Source organism: Rhinopithecus bieti, unplaced genomic scaffold, assembly GCF_001698545.2.
Source record: "Rhinopithecus bieti isolate Rb0 unplaced genomic scaffold, ASM169854v2 scaffold_14934, whole genome shotgun sequence".
NCBI classification, from domain to species: Eukaryota; Metazoa; Chordata; class Mammalia; order Primates; family Cercopithecidae; genus Rhinopithecus; species Rhinopithecus bieti.
The window spans coordinates 25,379-49,041 of record NW_016807958.1 but is presented as its reverse complement, the minus strand read 5'-3'; the positions used below and the strand labels follow the sequence as shown (position 1 = coordinate 49,041).

At 38.1% G+C, this 23,663-nt stretch overlaps 1 protein-coding gene across 1 annotated transcript in view; it reads left to right on the top strand.

Annotated features, from left to right (window-relative positions):
• LOC108537068 (alpha-mannosidase 2-like) overlaps positions 1-19,417 on the top strand; it is a 53,332-nt gene extending 33,915 nt beyond the window's left edge. Inside the window, exons 5-7 of the mRNA XM_017884194.1 lie at positions 4,841-5,035; positions 14,832-14,942; positions 16,639-19,417. Of these exons, the coding sequence (XP_017739683.1) occupies positions 4,841-5,035; positions 14,832-14,942; positions 16,639-16,791 (459 nt within the window). The 3' untranslated portion in view covers positions 16,792-19,417. The remainder of the gene's footprint in view (positions 1-4,840; positions 5,036-14,831; positions 14,943-16,638) is intronic.
• The last annotated feature ends 4,246 nt before the right edge of the window (positions 19,418-23,663 follow it).

The window sequence follows — 23,663 nt, the reverse complement described above, 5'->3', positions numbered from 1 at the left end:
TCCACTGCTCTCTTCAAAGCTGTCAGACAGAGTCGTTCGCGTCTGCACAGGCCTCTGCTGCTTCCCCTGTTGTTGTTTAGCTGTGCCCTGTCCCCAGAGGTGGAGTCTACAGAGACAGGCAGGTTTCCTTGAGCTGCTGTGAGCTCCACCCAGTTCGAGCTTCCCAGCGGCTTTGTTTACCTACTTAAGCCTCAGCAATGGCGGGCGCCCCTCCCCCAGCCTCGCTGCTGCCTTGCGGTTAGATCGCAGACTGCTGTGCTAGCAATGACGGAGGCTCCGTGGGCGTGGGACCCTCCCGGCCAGGTGTGCGTATAATCTCCTGGTGTGCCCTTTTGCTTAAAGCGCAGTATTGGGGTGCGAATTACCCGATTTTCCAGGTGTTGTGTGTCTCAGTTTCCCTGTCTAGGAAAAGGGATTCCCTTTCCCCTTGTGCTTCCCAGGTGAGGCAATGCCTCGCCCTGCTTCAACTCTCGCTGGTTGGGCTGCAGCAGCTGACCAGCACCAATTGTCCGGCACTCCCCAGTGAGATGACCCCAGTACCTCAGTTGAAAATGCAGAAATCACCAGTCTTCTGTGTCACTTGCACTGGGAGTTGGAGACTGGAGCTGTTCCTATTTGGCCATCTTGCTCCGCCCTAGAAAGCATTCTTAATTTCAACTCAGACTCTAATATCTAAAATAATGATGGAGAGAATTGAAGAGGGGGGATACTTCCTGAATAGGAAGAGATTTTAATGGGAAGCACTGAGCATGACAGAGCCTTATGGAAATAATCCTGAGCTAAGTGGAAGTAAGTCCTGTCCTCAGAGAATTCTGCAGAGAGTCAGTAAAAACAAGGACTTGGATGATATCCACTGTGTGATATGTACAGGTGTCCAACGAGGACTGTGGCTGCACAAGTTTGACCACCATTTATGCTAATCATCCTCAAAGGCCAATAGAAATGGAAAATAGGAATCATCTCTTTGGCACTGCCAGGGTTGAATGTGTCCCCCAAGAGTTCATGTGTTGAGAACTTAGCTACCATTGTGGTAGTGTTGGGACTGGGACCTTTGAGAGGCTTTTGGGTCATGGGAGATCTGCCCTCATGAATGAATATCATGGGAATGGGTTAGTTATTGCAGCAGTGGCTTTGTTATAAAAATGAGCTCTCTTGCATGCACTGTCTTGCCTTTCCACCGTGTGATAACACAGCAAGTAGGCCCTCACCAGATGCCAGTGCCATGTTCTTGGACTTCCCAGCCTCCATAACTGTGAGCTGAATAAATTTCTTTTATAGATAAATTATCCAGTCTGTGGTATTCTGTTACAGCAACAGAAAAATGGACTAAAAACAGGCATTGATGGCTTTAGGATTTGTTTCTTTGACTGTTTATCCTTACCCCTTTCCTGCTACTGGTTGGTTAATGAGGCACTGAGCTAGGAACCCTGGAAATGTTCAAGTGTTAAAATTATGTTGTTTTACCTTTTACCTTTAAATATAAGGAAAAGAAATTGGGAGAGATCAGATTAAAATCTTAAATGCTTATATGGTTTAGAAAAGTGACAGCATGAGGGAGGTCAACGAGGTTTAAGGGTAAATACTTAGGTGACCAGAAGATCTACATTAAACTTGAGGACATATCCCACTAAGACCCACAACTCAGCTCCAGCTGATTGTTTCCACATGGGACTGAATGCCTGCCCAGGGTGACACAAATTTCCAGTTTCTTGGGTAAAAAACAAAAAATGTGTTTTGGGTTTTTTGGGATTGCTTTTTTAGTATGAATTTTTTATTAAAGAGTTGGCTTAAAAACAAAATAGAAACTCTTTAATACCATACAGACCTACCAAAATGTGTATCTTCAGATTTGCCCCATAGTCTTCAGTCCTGTGCTACAGATATTTACCTCTAAATGTTATGATTCAATGTATTATTCTTCATTTTATCTCCTTTGTCTTTTTACCCCACCCTTCCTCTCTAGTGTTCTTGTTTCATTTATTTATATTGCATTTGCTTATTAAATTAATAGATTTACTTCAACAGACTTATTAAGTTCCCACCATGTTTCAAGTCAAACTGAATAAACAAAGGTAACTTTAAAAATGGTCTCTTACTATCTCACCATAATTTAACAGAATTTGATGTAGATGAAGTGGAAGCCTTTGATGTTTAAGGATCGTTTAACTCAAAGTGAGCTTAATTAAGGGCACCAAGGAGTCTAGCAGGAAGCTCCAACTTTTGGAATAAGGGCTGGAACCCAGTGAGGAAGAGCCGTACTTTATGTGGTTTGGATCAGAAGGTGCTAGAAACTTTCTTTAATGTCAGGCAGGCTGCAGAGAGAAAGCTACACTTATACTATCTGAAGCCTTCCAACCAACAAGAAATTAAGTAAGGTTTATAGTACTAGATTAGTTAAGTACAAGGCTGGGGGATTCATTTATAACTTAAACACATAAACTTTCCTGTTTGAAAACATGTTTTTAAAACTTTGGGTTTATCATGTGACTTAGAGTGGAAAGATTACCTTTGTAGAGATTAATTTAAATATTGATGGTTCAACAGTTAATATCTTGTTGAGCCTCTTGTTGCTGTAAAATATGATAAGAAAGTACATGAATGGCGGAACCCTGGGTGAGACTTTTCCACTCCAACCTGGTGGTGTTATTTGTTCATGGTGCTCTTAGGGTAGTGAATCACAACTCTTTTATAAACTTCCTTAGCTTGCTAAGGATAGTAAACTACACAGTTTTTAAATTCTTGAAGTCCTTAACATCCATGACATTGTTTCCTTTTAAAAGACTGCCCGTCAAAATGTCTTTGAAACCGAATCTTGTTTTTTTGATGCAAAGGTAGTTAAAAGGTAAAGCTTATCTTTTGATTCTAAAGGGAGCTCTGTTTTCTCTATAAGGTTGGATGTCTGGGGTGGCAGTTCCCAGCACAGGGTCACAGAGCAGTGTGTGGCTGACTCCATGAAATTTACCTGGGGAGGCTTTTCAGCTTTGCATTTTCAGGACCCCACCTCTCAAGATTTTGTAGATTTGGGATAGGACCCAAGAGTCTGTGTTGATTAAAGGTAGCCCAAGTCATTCTGTTGTGTGGTTAATTTGGGGAAATACCAATGGTTAGGAAGAACTAATCTGATGTGGAGGATTGGTATATATGCACGTTATTGCTTCTGAGGTATAGAAGATTAATCAGGAAGTGTTCTGGCTATTCACTGGAGTGGCGAGGAATTACTCCAAGAGTATAGAACAAAGCCAGAGCTTTCTCTGAATGTTTCTTGACCTAGAGTGGACTTAATACTTCCCAAATTTGATAAGGGAGGTGTTTTCTTTTCTGTTTGAATCTTTTATGTTTCATTACTCGTGAGTGACTTTGTCAGCAATCCTAACCTAGATTATGAAGTTCTTTGATCTTGGAGTACATTTAAAATATCTTGTTGAAATTATTCCCTCTTTATTCATGTTATTCTACAAGCTCCATTAAATTTCAGTATTGTTGGAGAATATTATTTTATATGCTTTATTTAATCTTTCTTTTAAAAAAATGTGGAATGGATATATTTTTTACAATTCTTTTTCAGACCTGATTTTTTGTCAGTTTCTTAATATTGCTGTGTCCCTCTGCTGTCTTAAATTTTTCTTTTTCTCTCTCCATGGTCTGAATTGTAATGACATCTAATGTTAGCTTCTGGCACGATGCTAGTCACTTTTTGCTCGCACCCTTCTGTGCAATGCTAATCTGACATTCTGAATTTTAAGCTCTATATCTCTATAAATCCTGTCTTTTCACACAGATCAGTAGCCAAGCCTTTTATCTGAGCCTTATATTACAAAAAGGATGCAAAATCAGAAGATATCAGTGGAGTAATCATTTTAAAAAATAAGATACAAAATTAAATTTGGTTCAAATATAACAGGTGATCAAAGGACCTTTCTGCATAAATTATTTTCTAAGTTATTTGTGTCTGTTTTTACTCTTTAGGCATTATTGGTTAAGATTCTACTCAGTCATTGACTTAATTTTGCATGTCGTCTAGCATATTTAATCTACCAACATTAGTAGCTTATTTAATGTTTGAACCTACAGAAGTGTTGCCTTTAACCATATATCACAGCAAAGACTAAAGCATTTTAAATTACGTGGAATAATCATATACTATGTAAGTGTGTGATAACTTCAGTAATGTATTTAACACTTCTACTTTTGGATTAAAATAGTGAAACAATGGGCATTGATTTACCAAGTTGAAAGAAAACAGTCAGATGATCTAGGCATGCCACCTATGTTATTTATATTTTAAAATTGGATTTATTTTGAGAGTTTTGTTTTCTTTAAATTCTATCATTAGGTAACATTTAGTTTCTATCATTTGGTAACATAGATGGACTTTAGCTTTGAATCAGTACATGCCATTATGGTCTTGTTAAGGTGTATAAATGAAACCACAAGAATATAGTGGATGAAACCTGAGAAGGGAGATAATATTTGATGATGCACAACATATAATCTATGTACAGCCCAATCCTTATGCTTTGAAAGTTTTGTGATAGGTTGATAATTTTCATAAAAAGGTATGCCTTGTCCTAAAATGTTTGCAGGAAATATTTTCAGTATTTTTAGTATTAAATCAATGGGAGAGAGATTTTAAACATATGAGTTAGATATGCACTGTTTATTTTCTTGTATTGCTTACAACTAAACTTGATAGTTTATGGAGTGTTTTCTAAGACTGTTATTTATAAAATAAAACCAAATTATTCATATATTTTTATATTTAAACCCTCTCAGATAGTTCTTTAATGTGATGAGAACTGGAAATACAGACCTCTCAAACATTTTTGTTTTTTCTTAATAGGAAGAAGAAAAGAATTCGGTCAGTTATCCTTCTCTCCTTAGCCACATAACTTCTTCTTTCATGAATCATCCAGTCTTTCCAATGGCAAATAAGTTCTCCTCACCTACCCTTGATCTGCAAGGTGAATTCTCTCCATTACAGTCATCTTTGCCTTGTGACATTCATCTGGTTAATCTGAGAACAATACAGTCAAAGGTATGTCTCAAAATATGTCTTATACAAAATTACTGTTTATTATGTACTTGTTTTAAGGGGGTAAGGAAAGGGGAAAAAAGTAATGTATGCTTTACTATGCTTTGAGGAATTATTAACAGGGCTTCACCTTTAGCCAGAAGCTTCATGCCTTTCATTTGACTGTTGCTCTGTATTTTAAAGCATATCCTGATACTAATTTGCTCTTAAATTCTGTATGGCAAGCAGGTCAGGAAATATCATTAGTAGGTGGGCAATCTGGGCCTTAAGTTTAGCACTACTGACTTTTCCCGTTCATTTCTCCTTATTAGACAGTATCTCTCAGAAGCTAGATAAATAGTACTTAGTTATTTCTGTATCAGAGACTTTGCATTTTCGTACCTTTCTCTTGAGAATCACTGCAACTCAGTTTCCCATTAGAAAACCAACTGTTTAGAAGAAATATTAGAGGAAAAGCATGGGGAAGTTTTATTAGGTATGAAATTTAATTTAGTTAGACTACAGTTATATACATACCTGTTTTTAACATCAAAAAAATAGCATTTGGAAAGAACAAGAATTAGAAATTTGACATTGTTCTTATGTGTTGCAAAGCTGCTTTGATATTGCAAATTGACATAGATTTAGCTGGAAATAGTAAGTGGTTATGGATTCTGTGGAAAATACCTCATGGTAAAGGCCTAAGTATGAAAAGAAGAGGATGCTCATGTTTAAAGACCGTATAAGAGGTGAGAAATGTTTAATTTAGAACAAAGAACTAAAGCAATAAAGTAAGGATAAATGCCTATAATTTGAACGTTAGAGATTTACAACTTTATGTCTAAGATGTAGGATAAAAAATGTAATTTCTTTTTTTCCTTTATAGATTTTTAGTTGAGACACTTTTGAAAATAAAGGTCAGATAAACAGGGGAAAAATAGCAATAGTATGTTGTACATGCTATACCCGTCACTTGGGAGAGGCCTCAGTTCAAAAGTATTTTTTCCCCAAGGCAGTGGTTTTGGGACCTTGCCTAAATAATGTTTTAACAAAGAGCCATAAATCCTCTAGAGACAAGACAAAGAAGAAAGCATCTTCAGGCTTCCAAAAGGCAGGAAAGTGTGGGAGGATAAATTTATGGGAAGAGTAAAGTCTGCTCCTAGATGCTCTAGCACTGCTGTCTCTTAGTTGATTAGCAAGCCTAGTAAAGGGGCCTGTCTTTAGACAAGAAAAGGCAGAGAGGAAGGGCTGAAGACCTCTTGTATTTGTAAACTGCTGTAAAAATCAAACAGGCAGAAGAAGGGACAGAATGGCCCCCTGGTTTTTTTCCTTCTTCAGCTCAATAATCCTCAGTTTTTCGAGAGAAAAGTATTTTGGTTTCCTTCAGAGATAAGGAACTTATGCTTGGCTATGCAGGCAAACATATATGATTTGTAATAATGACTAGAAGCAAATGCTTCAGGCATGTGTATGTGTGTGTGTGTGTATATGGAAAGGCTTTTTAAAATCATATGAGTGAACTTGCAGGATTTATTTCCTACTCACTACATGCCAGTTACTGCCATAGGCACTAGGGGTACAGTTGTGAACAAAACAGACAAATGCTCTTGCCTTTCTGGAGCTTAGAATCTAATGGGAGGAGAAAAATAAGAAAAAGTAAGAGAAATATATGTTAGATGGTGTTAAGTGTTATGAAGGAGTAAAAAGCGAAGGGCCATTCAGAGGAGGTAACACAATTTTGATTAAGGTGTGTAGAGAGGGCCTCACAGGGGTGATAATGGAGTAAAAATCTGAAGAAATTCAGAGAATAAGAGACTGCTGCAGATTTCTGGGGGTAGAGTGCTCCAGGAAAAGAGCAAGTGTGAAGGCCCTGAGGCCGGAGAGATATGTGGTCAGAACAGAAGCTCCATGAGAGCTGTGCTTGTCCTTTATTCATTGCTATATCCCTGTGAAGAACAGTGCCTGCACAAAAGATCTCAAAAACTATTTTGAATCAGTGAATTGTGTAGATGTTTTTTCTAGGATTCTGCTGTGGTTTTTTTGTAGGTCTACATTTTGGCTCCCTGAGGTGTCATGTCATAAATGAATGAGCTAAAAGAAATGGAAAGAATAGAGTAGAGGGCATCAAATACTCTGGGCTTCAGGTTACCACCGCCCAGCATAGATGGTAGAGGACATCAGCGACCTGAAGAACCCAGAAGCTTCTGGAGAGGATGGGCGGTCACCATCCCTTAGCCTCACTTCTAGGTGGCTCCTCCACTGTAGTTGTTTTAAATGTGATTGCTTTTTGGAAGCAGCTGGAGCTGACTAGAGTCAGTGAGCATAGGGTTTTACCTTCTGTAAGCAAAGCCTGGAACTTGTTTTTTATGTCACCTTTTTTTGGTGGTCACTCACTTCTTCACATCCTTCCTGCTTTTGACTGTTTTCTTGTAATACAAATCTAATCCCTTCTCAGATGAAAAATCCCATTGCCTCCTGAATTGGCTCAGACACTGAGCATTCAGGCCCTCTGCAGCCTGGCCTCTACTCACTGCAGCCACCTGGCTTCCCGTTGTTCTTCATGTCTTTGGACAGGTGGGCCACCCTCCCTGCTGACTCAGCTACCATTTATAACATGAGGTTAATGTCACGTATTGCTGTGTCAGGTCTTTTGCTAAAAACAGATGAAATCCTATTGTGAAAGCCTTTTGAAAACAAAAGCACTTTGTAAACATACCTTGTTATTCTAATGACACTCCAACTTGGGTGCAGATTGGGGTTTTAGCAGAGGGAATAGAGAGCAACTTAACAACATAAAGATTTGACCAAGAGGATTAAAAACTGAAATGTTAATAATGCCTATTGATAACTACCATGCTGGCACATAATCAGAACTAAATACTTGAGAGTTTTGCATTATCATATAATATCAGTTGGTGCCAGTTCCTGTGTTAGCCTTTGACTCTTAGCACATATTTATAACAGTTGTTTAAAAGCCCGCTAGTAATCCAAGAGGAAGGATTGGTCCATTCAAAACCACTTCTTTGAAGAATTGCCCTAACCTGATAATAGAAAGATAATCATTGAAGGGAACTGTTGTGGGTATTGATTCAAAGAAAGCTGTGCTTACAAAGTGTCCAGTGTAATTCCATGCTTATACTAAAAGAAAGACCAAAATAACTCAATGAATAAGTGCAGAAGCCAGACCTAAGCATTTTGGTTGGGTTCCTGTTTCTGTGAGCTAGAAGCTTCCAATGTGCAATAATGGGCTGTTCATTTGGAGAATGCAACTTATTTTTCCCCTTGAAATAATGTCAAAATAGACATAGGTTCCAAGCAAGACCTGAAGTCTGCATTGGCTTGTGTTTAAGTAAGCATTTTCCTAACCACCAGAGTATTTCATGAGACATGTGTTTGAAGGCCACTTTAGCATGATAAGGACACATGTCTTCCTGCCTGACCAACTCCTACAGCACCATGATAGAGAGTACCTTGCTTGGCCCTCCTCTGGGCCTCTGTCTAAAGGTTTATCAGTTCTAAACCTCACTTGGTTTTCTTGACTCCTGGGATAAGGGGTTACATATTCGAAGAACAGTGAGGGAGGCGAGTTGCAGGCTGCAGGTATAATAAGCCACTGAGGTGGTTCAGCAGTTTCAACTACTAGTCCTCAGATTCACTGTGTCCGGATCACACAGGGGAGATTTTAAACATAGAGACTTCTACAAATTTCCAGATCTCTGAGATTCTGATTCTGTAGGGCTGGGGAGGAGAGCCTAGGAATTCATAATTTTTAGAAATTTTTCTGATGAAATTGCTGAGTTATCTCCATTTCCTAAATTAGGAAAGTAAGAGTTAGAGCGAAGTTAAATGATAAAATCACTCAGCCGCAAATGGCAGAATCAGACCTATAGCCAGGCCTCTGAATCTCAGTGCTGTGTGTGGTCTCAGAGGGTAGCATTTGACTTTTTTAGAATTATTACATGTGTTTGTAAAAGTCCAAGCTTTCCAGGATTGCTCTATATTAGTAGATGAGTTTACATTTTTGTATAGACATATCTTGCTTTTAGACAGACATATCTTGCTTTTCTGCTTTATATCAATTTTTGGAAATGATTATATGCCGTATATTTGTATTCAGATGAAGAGAGGAACAAACATCTCTTGAAACCCTGCCTCACAGCATGCTGTGTGGCCTCGCCCATTCCAGCCACTATCTACAAACTTACCCGTTAGCCTTCCTGTTCTGTTGACCAGCCTTTCAACTCTTTTCCTTGATCACCCCCTTTCCCTACACCATGAAGAGCTTGAGATACTACAAAGAAGCTTCCGTAAAGGTTTGAAACCTTGGGAACAGGAACACCACTCAAATACACTAAATGCAAAAGCCTTGTCCTCAGGAAAGGACCATTGTTTAAGAAGAAGGGAGATTGGGTATAGAAGATGCTGGGAGGATCTCATGGGAGGACAGATCATGAGTCAGCCTTCTGAAGCTGGAGCTGCAGGTTCAGCCTAGACTAGAGGGACAAAGAGGAAGCTGGTTAAGCTCAGCTTCATGGAGCCATTCTACTTGGAATCACTTTAGAAAAGTGATATGTAGTTCAACTCTTTTTCTTTTTCTTTTTTTTAGATTATTTCCATGACTTTTATATTTAGACGTATTTATTTTATATAAACATGATATATCATATATATATTTTACATATATATATGATATATCATGTTTATATAAAAATACATATACATATATACACATATATATACATATATATATCTTAACTCTTTATTCTCTATGTAATTTATTTTGATTTGTATTTAACTGTTTCTTGCAAATAGTTAACCATCATTTCAATATCAGCAGCACTTACTGAATAAGATTTTCTCTCTCCACTTGTTCATTCTGCCTCTTCTTTTCTTGTAAAAGGCAGTTTGAGGATTTTACTTTATTTGTCTTTCTTATAAGAATTGATTGGTGCTTTATTGATCTCCTAGCTTCTGGAAAGGTGAAAATTGTGGGAAAAAAAAATTCCTTTGTTGTACATATCTAAGAACAGCCATTTACCTTCCCTTTCTTTCTGTCATTTTATCTTGTTGATCAAAACAGGATAGCTATTATTGGACATTTTAATGAGCACCCTGAAAAATGAATTTCTACTGGTTATTTCCTGTCTTTGGACTTATAACCTTTCCAGCTGCTAGAATGCACTAGAGATGAGTGTTAGGTATTTTCAAAGAATCTGAGTGGGTTGGAGAAATTTTCCCACCAGATGTGTAGCCATGCCTTAATCTATGTTCACCTTACTAACTCTGTGAGAAGGGTGGGGTCCCATGAGTCCTGGAGAATTTGGCCAAAGTTATGGTCCCTCTTTTCCCCATAAATGGTGGGTGCACACATAGTGTTTACTACAGTTTCTGAAAGTTTACTGTTTCTTTTGGTGCGAGAGAGGAATGACATAACTCACGTCTTAAGATCTTCAGTAGAGGACTATTCACCTGCTTTTTCCTTAGAAGAGACTGTCATGTGTGTATAATTTCCATAATGGCCTTAAATCCTATTTGAAGTGGGGTGAATGGAGAGATGGATAGGTGGTAGATGGAAGGAAATTACAATTTCCAAAGCTTGATTTCTGAATTGATATGTTTTTTGATAAGTCACAGTTTTATCTCTGCTGGAACCATCAGTCAATACTCCCCTTTTTCAGCCATAAATTGAAGGGGTTATCTCCTTTAGTTTACAGTATTTTGTTATTTTACATCAAAAATAATTTTTATCTTTTCTCTCCTGGCTAGGTATCTATGAGCACAAATTCGTAGCTAATGCAAAGGTAGGAGAAGGAAGCTGTTAAAAGCTTAAACTTTGGAATCAGATGTCCTGGGTATGAGTATGATCTGCTTCGCTTTCTAACCATGTGACTTAGAGCAAGTCACTTAACTCTCTGAGTCTCAGCCTCCTCCTTAGTAACATGGAGATGGTAATAATACTCACCTTAGAGATGTTCTGAGGATTTTAGTGTTAGTAAAGTGCTTAGAACAGTGTGTGGCACATAGTAAGCCCTATGAGTGCTTGACAAGTAAAGGTTCTTACCTGTGATAGTTCAGTCATGAACAATGGTGATTATCACTAATAAGGAGGTAAAAACATTGGCACTTCTTTATAAATTAGAGGTTGACATTTATTGCCAGAGTAAATCTTGATGTCATTTTTACTTATTCCTGATATTTTAGGTTGGTACAAAAGTAATTGCAGTTTTTACTATTAAAAGTAATGGCAAAGCTACAATTACTTTTGCACCAACTTAATACTTTGTTACTAATTCCTCAGATATTTAAAAATAACATATCTAAAATTGTCTGTTTGCCAGTCATTGTGCCAAGTGCTTTACATGAACTTTAAAGCTCTCACAACAACACTAAGAAGGTAGGCAGTATTTTCATCCCATCTTACAGAATAGGAAAGTAACTGACCTAGAGATATGATAGTTAACTGTCTAGGGCACACAGCCATTAAATGTGGTCCTGGGAGCACACGCAGGTGTGTCTGAGTCCAGATGGCTTCTCAGAACCTTATACTGTCTTGCATGGGAACAAGAAGGGAGAGGGAGCACTGAAAATATGAGGGAATACACTGTCTATTTTTCTTGTGTCCTCAGTAATAATAGGACACCTACATAAGGATATCCCAACCATTGGTGGGAAAAGACTAAGGGCTAATCCAAGATCACTTGTGGTCATTGCTATTTGAGTATAAGAGAGAATGCTTTGCGATAGAGATTTCCCCATATATTTACATATTTTAATACAAACTCATATACCACCTCAAATATTTCAAAGGTTGTTGTGAGATAAAATGAGTTAATTGATGAAAAGCATTCTGCACAGGGTATGACACACAGCAAGTGCTCAACAGGTATTAGCAATGACTGATATTGTCACTGCGGTTGACCCTCAGTCCTCAGAGGGACTCTTCACGGGTCCAGCTTAGCTTGATGAATTTGTAGAGGTTTACTCAAAGTCACATAAATGGTTCATGGTAGAAAAAGTCATTGGTCTGATCCAGCTTTCTCTAAGCCCCGCTTTATCTGATGGCTTCATTCTGCAAACCAAATCATCTTTCCCCATACTCCACCAAGTTGCTGGAAAAGTCTCAGAGGCCCAGCTTAGTCTGTGAGCCGAATGTTGGTTTTATCCTCTGAATTAAGTTTGCAATGGGTTTTCTCTGTGCAACTTTTGAATACGCCAGCCTTACTTCAGTAATCCAGCCTTGAAAGTGATCTAATCTGTTTTACAAAGATAGTTACCTACCACAGTGCTTGGCACAGTTTCAAAAATTGTAAATTTTCTTCCCCACATCCTCCCGTTTTATGGGGTCCAGATATTACTAATGCATTAATGAATGTAAAAGTAGTTCTTCCAAAATCTGTTTACTCTCCTAGAGCATACAGTGTAACTACTTGAAGGTATCTGTTTTCCTGCATGCATATTCAATTTAAATTCACAGTTTCCCTACTTTGAAAAACAGTTTTCTTGGAAATAAATGTCTAGACAGACTTTGAAACTGAAAAACTGCTGCTTTGCCTCAGGTATTTTGCTTGAAAACTGATACTTTCATGAATATTTGATTTTTTAAAAACTTGGACAAAGATGATTGCTATTTCAGTTTGTTCTTACAAAAGTGATGTAATTTTAGTTTTGAGAGAAAGTGTAACTTTTTCTATCAGTGAAAGTTAATTTTTATGACTTTTATCTCTATTTTTATATTGTCAGTTTAAATCTCTTGTAGAATTCAAATGTAGAATTCCAAAGGTGTTTCCCTCCCAACTTTTTTTGTCCCCTTCTGTTGCTATAAAGGCCTTAGGAATTCATTATTCCAAGAGCAAATGTGTTGCAGGAATTGTAGCAATGCATGCTATCAAGTGATAAGTAAGGATGGACCCATGAGTTAAAAAGGCCAAATGCTTTAGGTTAACAGTGATATGTGCTTTTAAAAGAGCTTAATGAAGAGGGTTTCTAACCTGTTAATCTGAATACAGACTTTGTTATGATTTTGATATATGACTCTAGACATATAATTTAGGAGTTCGCTGAGTCTTTAGCTACAAAGTTGTAATGTCAATAAAGGAAATTTATGCTAAGGGCTTCCTGTGTGCCAGACACTTGACCAGATCTTTGTTAAGCTATTTCATTTCATTTCATCTTCATTTTATGGAAAAGGAAAACCTGGTTTTGTTGAAATCCACAGCTAGTAAATTGCAGAGCAAAGATCCAGATCTCCAGCTGTCTGACTCCCCAGTCAGGCTCTGAACCACTCTTACTACACAGCTCCTGCACTAACGCATTCTGCCCTACAAGGCAGTGTGAGGCTACTTACATAGTATTTCCAGCAGGTTAATCCACACAGTGACTCATGAAGGAAATAATACAAGCATTGCCCTCATTTTGCAGGCAAAAAAATAGATATTTAGGAAGAAGAAATTCCTATCCTAAGGTTTCACAGTTGGCACATGATAGAGTGCTCTTTGTTTTTCTTTGGGAGATCAAATGATACCATAAATGAAGGATTTTCCTATTTATTTTTCTACTGCATGGGGAGGGTGTTTTAAATGTATTGAAATGCATTAGAAATTTTTATTATATGATTTAAAATTGCTGTGTGTATTGTGGTCTTGTGATGACTCAGAATTCCTTAAATGACTTTTCCTTCAAACAAAGTCTTAGCAGTACCGCTACAAAATATCAGTGTGAAACATCATAGCATAGGTTATTCCAGCCAAGACTCTGAGGTGAGGACAGCTTTAAACCATTCAGGCACATTAAAATCAAATCAGTGGTGGAGATTCTGGCAGCTATTCAGGAAAGATGTCTCTTTAATGCATTAAAAAATCTTATCCCCTGGTGAGGATGATCAAGAGTTTGGGCATATTCCTGTCTGTGACCAGAGAACAGAGGAAAGAATCAGTTTTATCACAGTGTCAGTGCTAAGCAGCACATGACTCTTTTTTCAAAAACTGTATGTTTCTTAATTTTTCCAGGGATTTTAAATTCATTTATCATAAACACCTTCCAACTTTAGGAAACATAAAATTTATTGAGATAATTGTATTTTAAAATATTCAGAGACCTGAACCATTAATGACATTGATACTTAAATGGATATGAGAAATTTTATTGTGAGAAAAGGTATACTGACCCTCTTAGCTGACTTGTCAGGTGGGTATTTTTATTTTTGCCTGCCCATCCACAATAGCTTCTGTAGTATCAATTTGAATGATACATCATACTGATAAATGTGAGCTGGCCTACCAAGTGAAAGCATAACTAAATTTAAATAGCTCTAATATAAAAATAATGAATCAATACATCAAAGATTAAGAATGCAGTTAGCAAAAATTAGTGTTCAATAAAGAAGCATGTGTGACTTTTAAGTTAGATGGTATATCATTCAATGACCAGATAAGGACTAAGTTCAGGTGCAGTTTATTCAACTGACATGTGTGTTCAAAAAGTAAGATGAAAGCAAAATGCTTTATTTGAAGAAACTTTGATAAAACAAATAATATATGGACATAAGGAAACCTAAGTCCTCGGGGATTATAGGAGAAACCAAGGCATGAGGTTACCTAACAAGTAACCTTAGAACATAATCTCATCTGGCTCAGTACAGGTAGGAGAGGATGGTAGCAGGTGAATGGGCAGTGAGCATGGACCTGAGGAGAAATGAATTTGCCTAACTTTCTTGCTAAATAAACGTGCTTTTGGATGCTGACATCAAGAGAGTGGTGTGTGAAGTACTGTAAATATTTGCTTTATTGTCTGCGTGGTGTGACTCCATTCTGCTCATTTGTAGGTGGGCAGTGGGCATTCCAATGAGGCAGCCTTAATCCTCCACAGAAAAGGGTTTGATTGTCGGTTCTCTAGCAAAGGCACAGGGCTGTTTTGTTCTACTACTCAGGGAAAGGTAAGTTGAAAAGGTTATTTTTGCTTACTGTTAGTGCACTTTGAAATCTCTTTCTGCAAAGAATCTTGACAATAAGATCATGTTTCATTGCCTCTTTACTGTCTCAGTTTCATCAGTCTGCAAATTTGTTTGAATCTCCCCAACTGAAAAATACACTTTCTCAAAACTTCAGCCTGCTTTCCTTGTCAACATCAAAAGGTATAGCTGGAGTTTATGCACATTTGAAGGCAATGCTCTTGTCATTTCCTCAGCCTTCTATTTCCAGCCTACAAAGTGCCTTGTTCCCAGTCCCCCAGTTTTCTCCTCCCCTGAACCATACATGCTCACATATCATTTAGTTCAGCACTGGTAAACCTAAGTCCTACAGAGGCCAAGGCAAGTTTATAATAACTGAAGCTTTATAGAGGTAGCCATAAAGAAGCAACTGGGAGAATTGAGACTGTAGGCTAGTAGGATAATCCACCCACAGCCCAGGAGGCAGCTGTACGTAGCACCAATCAGTTGTTTTCCCTTGGGAAATAAATGTAGGTCTTGGTATTCTGATTAGTGCAGATTTGCATATGAGTCAACACTGTGCAGGCCAAACAGATCCTCAGTCTGAACACAGCTTGCTGGCTGCCTATTTGTTATTTCTTTTCAAGTTGGTCTTTCTGGCAATTCCATCAAGCCTGTCCTTGGAAGGAAACAAACCTCCAATCTCCTGCCTTTGTCACTGAACAGGCCATGACTCAGAGAAGGCAGCTGGGCTGATTTGGGCACACAGGCAGGTCTGCCTCACCAGGCAGCTCAGCTGACCCAACTTTCCTCCAAAACCCCATAAATAATGCTGTGGACCAGACTCAAGTGATTCAGTTCCAATCCTACAAATTAGCGTGTGTGGGGTCCAAAAAGAAAAGAAAAATGTGGTAGGAGCCCTGAACCTACTTAGATAGATTAGCTTCTACATTTCTTTTACCCTGCCCTGCTTGGAGTTGATGCCAAGAAAGCACTGATATTTTTATTACTTTTTTATTATACTGTATTTGCACTCTATCTTATTGTTGATGATCTAAGTATACTTGGTTCTGAGCATTCTGACATTAAGGCCTTGAGTCATAAGGGGGTTATACGATCCAGAGAGACAGATAACATGGCAGCAGTGAGGGAAACACTTTCCAAATGACCTGTCCACCTCTATAGACTGGGACTCAATGACATAATGATCCTTCCTTGTAGTGAGCCTGTGTGCTCTCTGTCAACTCTGTTGGAACAGGAAAAAGTGGTTGAGGACTACCATTGTTAGGGATAAGTATGGACTAAAAGAGAATAAGGATGTTTTTAAAGCTTCTTGGCCATTGGATGTCCTTTCTTTTATGGAAAAAGCCCCTGTACGTGATAAAATTCTCAAGCAATACAAAAAAGAATGCAGAATATGTTGCTCATGACCATTACTGGTTTCCTGTTTCGTTCCAAGGATAGTCTGTATGTTCAAGCATGTATATGTGTATATTTAATTCACCCTTTTTTCCATAAAAGAGAACTTATATATGTATGTTTAATAACTTATATATGTATATTTAATCCACCCTTTTTCCTCAAAAGAGAACTTCGACATACTGTTTTATTCCTTCTCATACTGATTTTCACAGAATATATAGTTGTGCTGCTAATCTTCAAAGTTGATCTAAATATGCAAATTTTTTCATTTACTTTTCAGATGTTGGTACAGAAACTTTTTAACAAGTTTATTGTTGAAAGTCTCACACCTTCATCATTATCCTTGATGCATTCACCTCCCGGCACTCAGAATATAAGTGAGATCAACTTGAGTCCAATGGAAATCAGCACGTTCCGAATCCGGTTGAGGTGAACCTGACTTTCACATTTGGATTGGGAATCATTGGCTTTTATACCTTTCTTGGTTTGACGTGCAATAAAGAAGCACATTATTTTAGCTTCTGGCTACTGTGAGAACATGAATTCTGTGATTCTGTGATTTTTTTTTTTCTTTTACCACTACAGTAAGAAAAAAAAAAAAAAAGCCATGCTATCAATCAGGTTTCTTTTTTTTTAAACTTCCTCCCATGAACTACCACCATCAGTATGAATTGATGCAACAAATTAAGGAATATTTAAAGACAGCCTCTCAACAGATTGTATCTCAGGTTAAATGCTAACTAATTATGTCTGTGTTAGGGGTTGTGAAGAGATTCTTACAGTATCTGTGTGCTGATCCTTCATTAGTTTTACAAAAACACCTATTTGGCTGAAATGGAATAAAGTGTTTGTGGGTAAAAGCTAATGGCCAAAATGGTTGCAATCATTCATACTAGTTTGAAAAATTATGTGTTGAAGTAAGTGGAAAAGTGCAATCTATCCACCCTTATGATTAACATGGTTGATTTTTATACCTTTTTCTGGTGTACCTCTTGACCTTTTCCTTCCCTTCCTACCCTTTCTAAGTATTTCCAGAAATACCTGATTTTGAATCATTCAACAGTAGAAAAAGAGACGTATTTTCATTACTTGACAATGTGGGATGGGTGCAATTTATTCCATCTTCACTAAAATAGAAGCAATTCCATAGGTACCATAAACCTATTTTAGGTACCACAAGGTGTCTTTTTACGCAGCTCATTTGAATACAGGTGTTCTGAGAAGGGGTTTCTATTTTAAAATTACCATATCAAAATAAATGTGCCTTATTTTTTTATAAGTCTTGTTAAATCAGTGTCCATATTACTGTCTGGGGAAGGGGAAATGTTGTGGGATCAGGGAGAGGGGTGGGTACTTTCTATGACACATAAATTGTGTAATTTTTGCCTGACAATGCTGGCCACATTCTGATCTGTTACATTAAATTTGTGGTGATGTTACTCTAAACATTTTGACTATTTGAATGTACTGAGATGTCAGAAAACAAAACAAGGAAGGAAAATATTGTTAATTAAAATATGCTGCTGCCAAGGAAACTGCAACTTGAAGCAAGGATTTTGTAAAATGCAAAATCCAGCTACTGTTTCCATTTCACAGTAGTTAACTATATTAAAGAGAGAATGCTTTAAAATTGATCTTGTTTTGAAACCCACTTTTATGTAGCTCATCATGGTTTATCTAACTAAGGAATATGTTTGTTCATTCAATTCTCAACTTTTGTATGTGCTAACCTTAAAGTGAAGTTCTGAGCCCATGTGCCATTACAGTGCTTTTAATAAAATTTATTTGGGATTATCGTTTCCTTAACATTAAAATAATAGCAACATTTAGACTATTCAGTTTTAGCATAGAAAGGAGTCTTTGAGTATGTACAGTTTTGAAAATTCTCTTTGAGTTAATCAATTTCATATTCTGTGGCTTTCAACCTCCATTTACCTTTTGTCATTCCAACATCTTTATAGAGAAATAAAAACCCAATTTCTCTTTCACCATATAGTTTTATTATCATCTGGATTTTCACTCAAGATGCAGCTCCTAAGATTATTGTTATGTTAAATTCATAAACTCATTTGCCTTTAATAATTAAGGAAACAATACCAGTGTTGATAAAGATATTACAAGGGGTAATTTCATGCAATAAACATGTACTGTAAGTTTTCTTCCACATTTTTTGGGAAAAAACTAAAAAAAGAAAAAGGACTTCCTTTTTGTGGACATCTACAGATGTTAGGGTTGCCAGAAGTAAACCCCAGGAATGAGATCAGTATTTTCATTGCATCTTAAATGTAAAACCTTCCTGTGGGAGTTCAGTGTGTTCTGTGGTTAAGTGGGTGTGCTTAATCATTCTGGAAATTCTGATCAGATGAAATTAAAAAAAAAAAAATCTTGATGCAATAACAGTGATTTTGCCACTTCTGGTTGTTTGAGATGGATCTGTCCCATGTCAGTCTGGGGTTTTATTCAGCTTGTGTTGCTACTAGCAGTTCACAGGTAAAGCAGAAATTCTCTTTAACCAGCAAGTTTCTGCTTTTTAAAGTTACTTTTAGAATAAATCATCAGGGAAATGAAGAGAGGATGCTTTTGCTTTGGGTTGTGGTCAAAAACTGATTAAATAATGTAATGTCTCTGGCACACACTAAAAACCATACACTTCAGTTGTGATCCCAGTGGCATATTTATTTGGTTAGGTTTCATTACATTTATTATTACAGATGTTCAATTGACCAAGTAGTTCAGTGTTTTCTTTCCTTTTTTTGGAAATTTTGAGTTTGTGACTGCAGTGTTCAAGAACTCAGCATCCTTGTTTTCTACAAATACTGATTAAAATAAAATGCTGTAAAACGTGTTGTAAAACATTATCATGATCTTCCCATGCCTTTGTTGTACTTGTGCCGAAATGTTTTTATATTCCTTTGTCTGGAAGAAAATGTTTGCCTTCATTTTGATCATTTTGTTCACCTTGGAATCAACAGGTTTTGATATTTTTCTCTTGGAAGATTTTATATCTTTTTGGGAATATGTAATATAAGATCTCTAATAAAAGATAATCTTATCATGTACATGGTCCTCTAGAGTAGTTCTTAATCCTATTTTATAAACATGTTTTAAAACATAGTGAAAGGGTAGGGGGAGTAGTGAGGGTCTGTTCTTTGTTCCTTCATGATGGATTGCCTTTTTTTTTTTTTTTTTTTTTTGACACAGAGTCTCGCTGTCACCTTGCAGTGATGCAATCTCAGGTCACTGCAACCTCTGCCTCCTGCGTTCAGGCAATTCTCTGTCTCAGCCTCCCAAGTGGCTGGGATTACAGGTACCCACCACCACTCCTGGCTTAATTTTTGTATTTTTAGTAGTTACAGGGCTTTCACCATCTTGGACCAGGAGCTGGTCTTTGAACTCCAGAGCCTCGTGATCCACCCACCTCGCCTCCCAAAGTGCTGGGATTACAGGTGTTGGAGCCACACACCTGGCCTGGGGATTGCTTCTTCTTAGGTCCAGGTTTAGTTAGAACAATGTAGTTGTAAGAGAGAAAGATTGTTAGATGGGTGGTGTCTGTGTTACATCTGGCGTTTGGAGGCACCTTTCCGGTTGAAAGTCTAGGGACCTTCCTAGCACCTGCTGCCCCACGGGGGCCTTCTGAGCCATTAGAGGTAGTAATTGTGGTCAGATTCCAATATATAAGCAGGACCAAAAGTTGTGGAGGGGAGGTAAGCTCAGACATTGAAGCTAAGAAGGTCCATGTGAGTTGAATCTAGAAGGCTGGAGGGTGGTTGAAGTCGGATCTGGAGTCACCTGCAGCTGCTGGTCCAAGACTGACTACTACAAGCTTCAATGGCTTTAGAGGAGTCCCCTCAAAGCTGGAGGGCAGCGCAGGGTGGAGAAATTCTGGGAGTACACATGGGTTAGCCACGGTAAACAGACATGTTAACTAGGAAATCCGCTGCACTTGTTTGCATACTTGTGCCATTAAGAAATAATCCACTTGAAGGCCATTGTGGTGCTCTCACACTTGGTATCCCAGGACTTCGGGGAGACTGAGGCTTGCGGACTCACTTGAGGGACCAGGAGTTGAGACCAGCCTGGCCAACATGGTGAAACCCCCCATCTCTACTAAACATACAAAATTAGCTGGGCATGGTGGTGGGCACCTGTAATCCCAGCTTACTTGGGAGCCAGATGGTAGGAGAATTTGCTTGAACCCGAACATCTGATGGTTTCTAGTGTACCTGAGACTGCTCCACTGCTCACTTCAAGCTCTGTTGGCAGTAAAGTGGAAAACCTTCTCAAATAATAATATAATCCAGTTATTGTCCACACAGGAGTGTTAAACAATCTGTAGAAGTTTAATAAAAAATAGATTGTCATTGAAATAATAGAGACTTAAGTCTTTGGCTCCACAAATTTAGATTTCATTTTACATGTTAAAATAATTGTATTTAAAATTGGTAAAACTTTAGGTGGGTCTAAGTTCATCAATGTCTTAAAACCTTCGAATTCTATGACTAACAAGTGCAGTATGATGCTGAAAAGTTGGGGATCATAGGAGTTGGAAGAATTAGCATAACTGATCATCCACATATCAAAGAGAAAACTAAATAACATTCCTTATTAGAGAGGGTTTGTAAATGGGAGTATTCCCTCCATTCTTATACACTAGATTGAACACCAAAATTAGTAGAATTTATATACTGTCCTATAATCTAGTTTCAAGGTATGATAGCTCTCCATAAACAGCTATGCCAGGAAGAGTATGCCTAAGCTCTGTCTGATTCTCTGGATTCTCCTCCTGAGTGTCTCATTCTTGGGCAAGTCTGCTTCACTCATTGAATGGCAGAATGGCTGCCAGCAGGTCCAGACTGGCATCCAGACAGCTCAGAGACTTCAGTGGAAAGGGTACTTTTATCTACACTTTTATCTAATTTTTTCAGCAAATGTTCTGGGATTAATGTCACTGGCTCTCATCTGGCTCATGTGCTAATGATTATGGCTAGGAGTCTAGACTTAGGTTCAACTGAATCACGTGGAGAAATGGGTGAGAAGTAGTGCCCCATCCCCAACCCAAAGAAAATGGAGTTCTACAACCAGAGAAACAGGAGCTGGATGCTCAGATACTTTGGATACTAGGCAGGCAAAATACAGTAGAAATACATTGCAGAGGAAAACCAAATAGAGATTGCAGATTTAAAGGAAGCTGAAAGCAACACCCAGTTTGAGTTTCGGGAAAGGTCCCATAGAAGAAGTGGACTTGAGATAATTAATTCTTAGAAGATGATTTTGATTTTAGCAGGTAAAGACAATATGTGTCCCCTGTTAAAAAAAAAAAAAAAAACGGGGTGGAGAAGACGTGATAACAGCAAATCCTAAAGAACTAGAAGTAGTATCTTCTGTCTGAAGCAGTGCTATCCTATCAAGCTTTCTTTCATTATAGAAATGTTTATACTTGCTCTGTCCAGTGTGGTAGCCAGAGCCTCTTTTAGCTCTTAAATATTTGAAATCTGATTAGTGCAACTAAGGAACTGAGTATCTTAATTAAATGTAAATAGCAACACGTGGCTACTGTGTCTGGAGTGCGTAGTTAAGTATAAGATGTTAGCAGAAAGTACAACTGAAAATACAAGTTAAGGCCACATTTTGCTAGAATCCTGGTATGATCCTCATCCCAGAAGCACTGACATTACCTGAAACATGTTAGAAATGAAGATTCACAAGTCCCACCCCGGACCTACTGAATTGGAATCTGCATTTTAACAAGATCCTCCAAGAATTCATGTGCTCATTAAAGCTGGCCTAGCACATTTTCAAGAAGTCAGGTCTCTGTCTTGTCAAACTTTTCTAAATAACTGTTAAGTCCCACCCTTACAATCTCTACTGCCTGAAAACATCCTATAAAATCTGTGCACTTGTCCTAACACCAACCAATTACAAGCTATTTCCGGCCCTGCCCACTTCTAAAAGTGACATTCAAGAATCTTCCTTGTTAAAATCTTCTCTTCTCTTGGAAAACATAGGTGCATATTAACTTGGATTAACATAGAAACTTTTGCCATGGCCTAAAAGCCTGGCCTGGTCCCTGCCCCTCCACGTATATGAACTTTATTGTGTGTGTTGCTTAAAATGTTTTTTCATGACCCAAGCCAGTCTTGCCTTCTACCTCTCTCCCTCTTACTGACAGTTATCCAGGATTTTCTGGGTCTCTAGCTCGCCAAGATCATTCCTCTTAAGGATCTTGCACTTCCCTCTGCATCCAAGGCCTCAGACCTCCCTATGGCAGGCCTCCTCCCGTCCTTCTCATCTTAGTTCAGTTGTCATCTTAAGGCCCTCTTCTCTTGGCTGGCCACTTTATCAGAGTCCTACCTCCACTCCTTCACTAAGTTATCTCCTTTTCTTACAGCAGAGCCAAACCTGAAATTTTGTTGGTTTGACTTCCCCATTAGAATGTAAGCTCCTCTGAGGGCAAGAACTGCAGCTGCCTTGCCTTGTATCCCCACGCTCAGAACAACAGGGGTTCTATAAATATTTGTTCAATAAATGAATAATGATTACCACCTGTAAATGTAGAGAAACAAGAATTATAATTTCAGAATAAAAGGCTGCAAAATCCCTTACATCTAATTATTTATTTGTTCATGTTATTTCCCTGCTCAAAACTCTCAGGGAATTCCTATGACCAGTAAACAATGTATGAATTTTCAAGCTGCATTCCCAATCCTTTCAAAGGATGTGACCTTGCAGAATATACCATAGGTTATTATCAACCAAAAGCTGTCCCTTCACCTTCTTTTCCTAACAAAACTCTGATTTTATTCAAGTATCAGGTAGCCGTGGGTCTCAGAGGGTGAATCATGGTTGATCTAAATCGATCATGATAATTTCTGTCTCCAGGCTGGATTATTGATTTAGGAATTGACATGCGATACAATTCTGGCCAATCCAATGACTTATCATGGAAATTAGTTGGGAGTTTCTGGGACAGGCCTCTTTCCTCCCTCTTAAAAAGGGGAGAGCATCTTACTCTCATATGACCATGTTCAAAGACAGCACTGGGTAAGTGTTGATGCTGGAGCTGCTGCAGCCATTTTGTAACCCTGCAGGGAAAGCCTGAGGACAGAAGTCAACTGGGTAAGTAGAGCCTTGGTCCCTGATGTTGCTGAGCTGGTGGATGAACCAATTCCAATTTTCTTGTTATATGAAGTAATAACTCACTTGAGTATTTGGAGTTTAGTGTTAACATGACAAAGAGCTAAAAGCATTGAAACCACTGCTCTTGGGTGTCACCACTGCCCCAGTACCACGCTCTTACTTATGTAG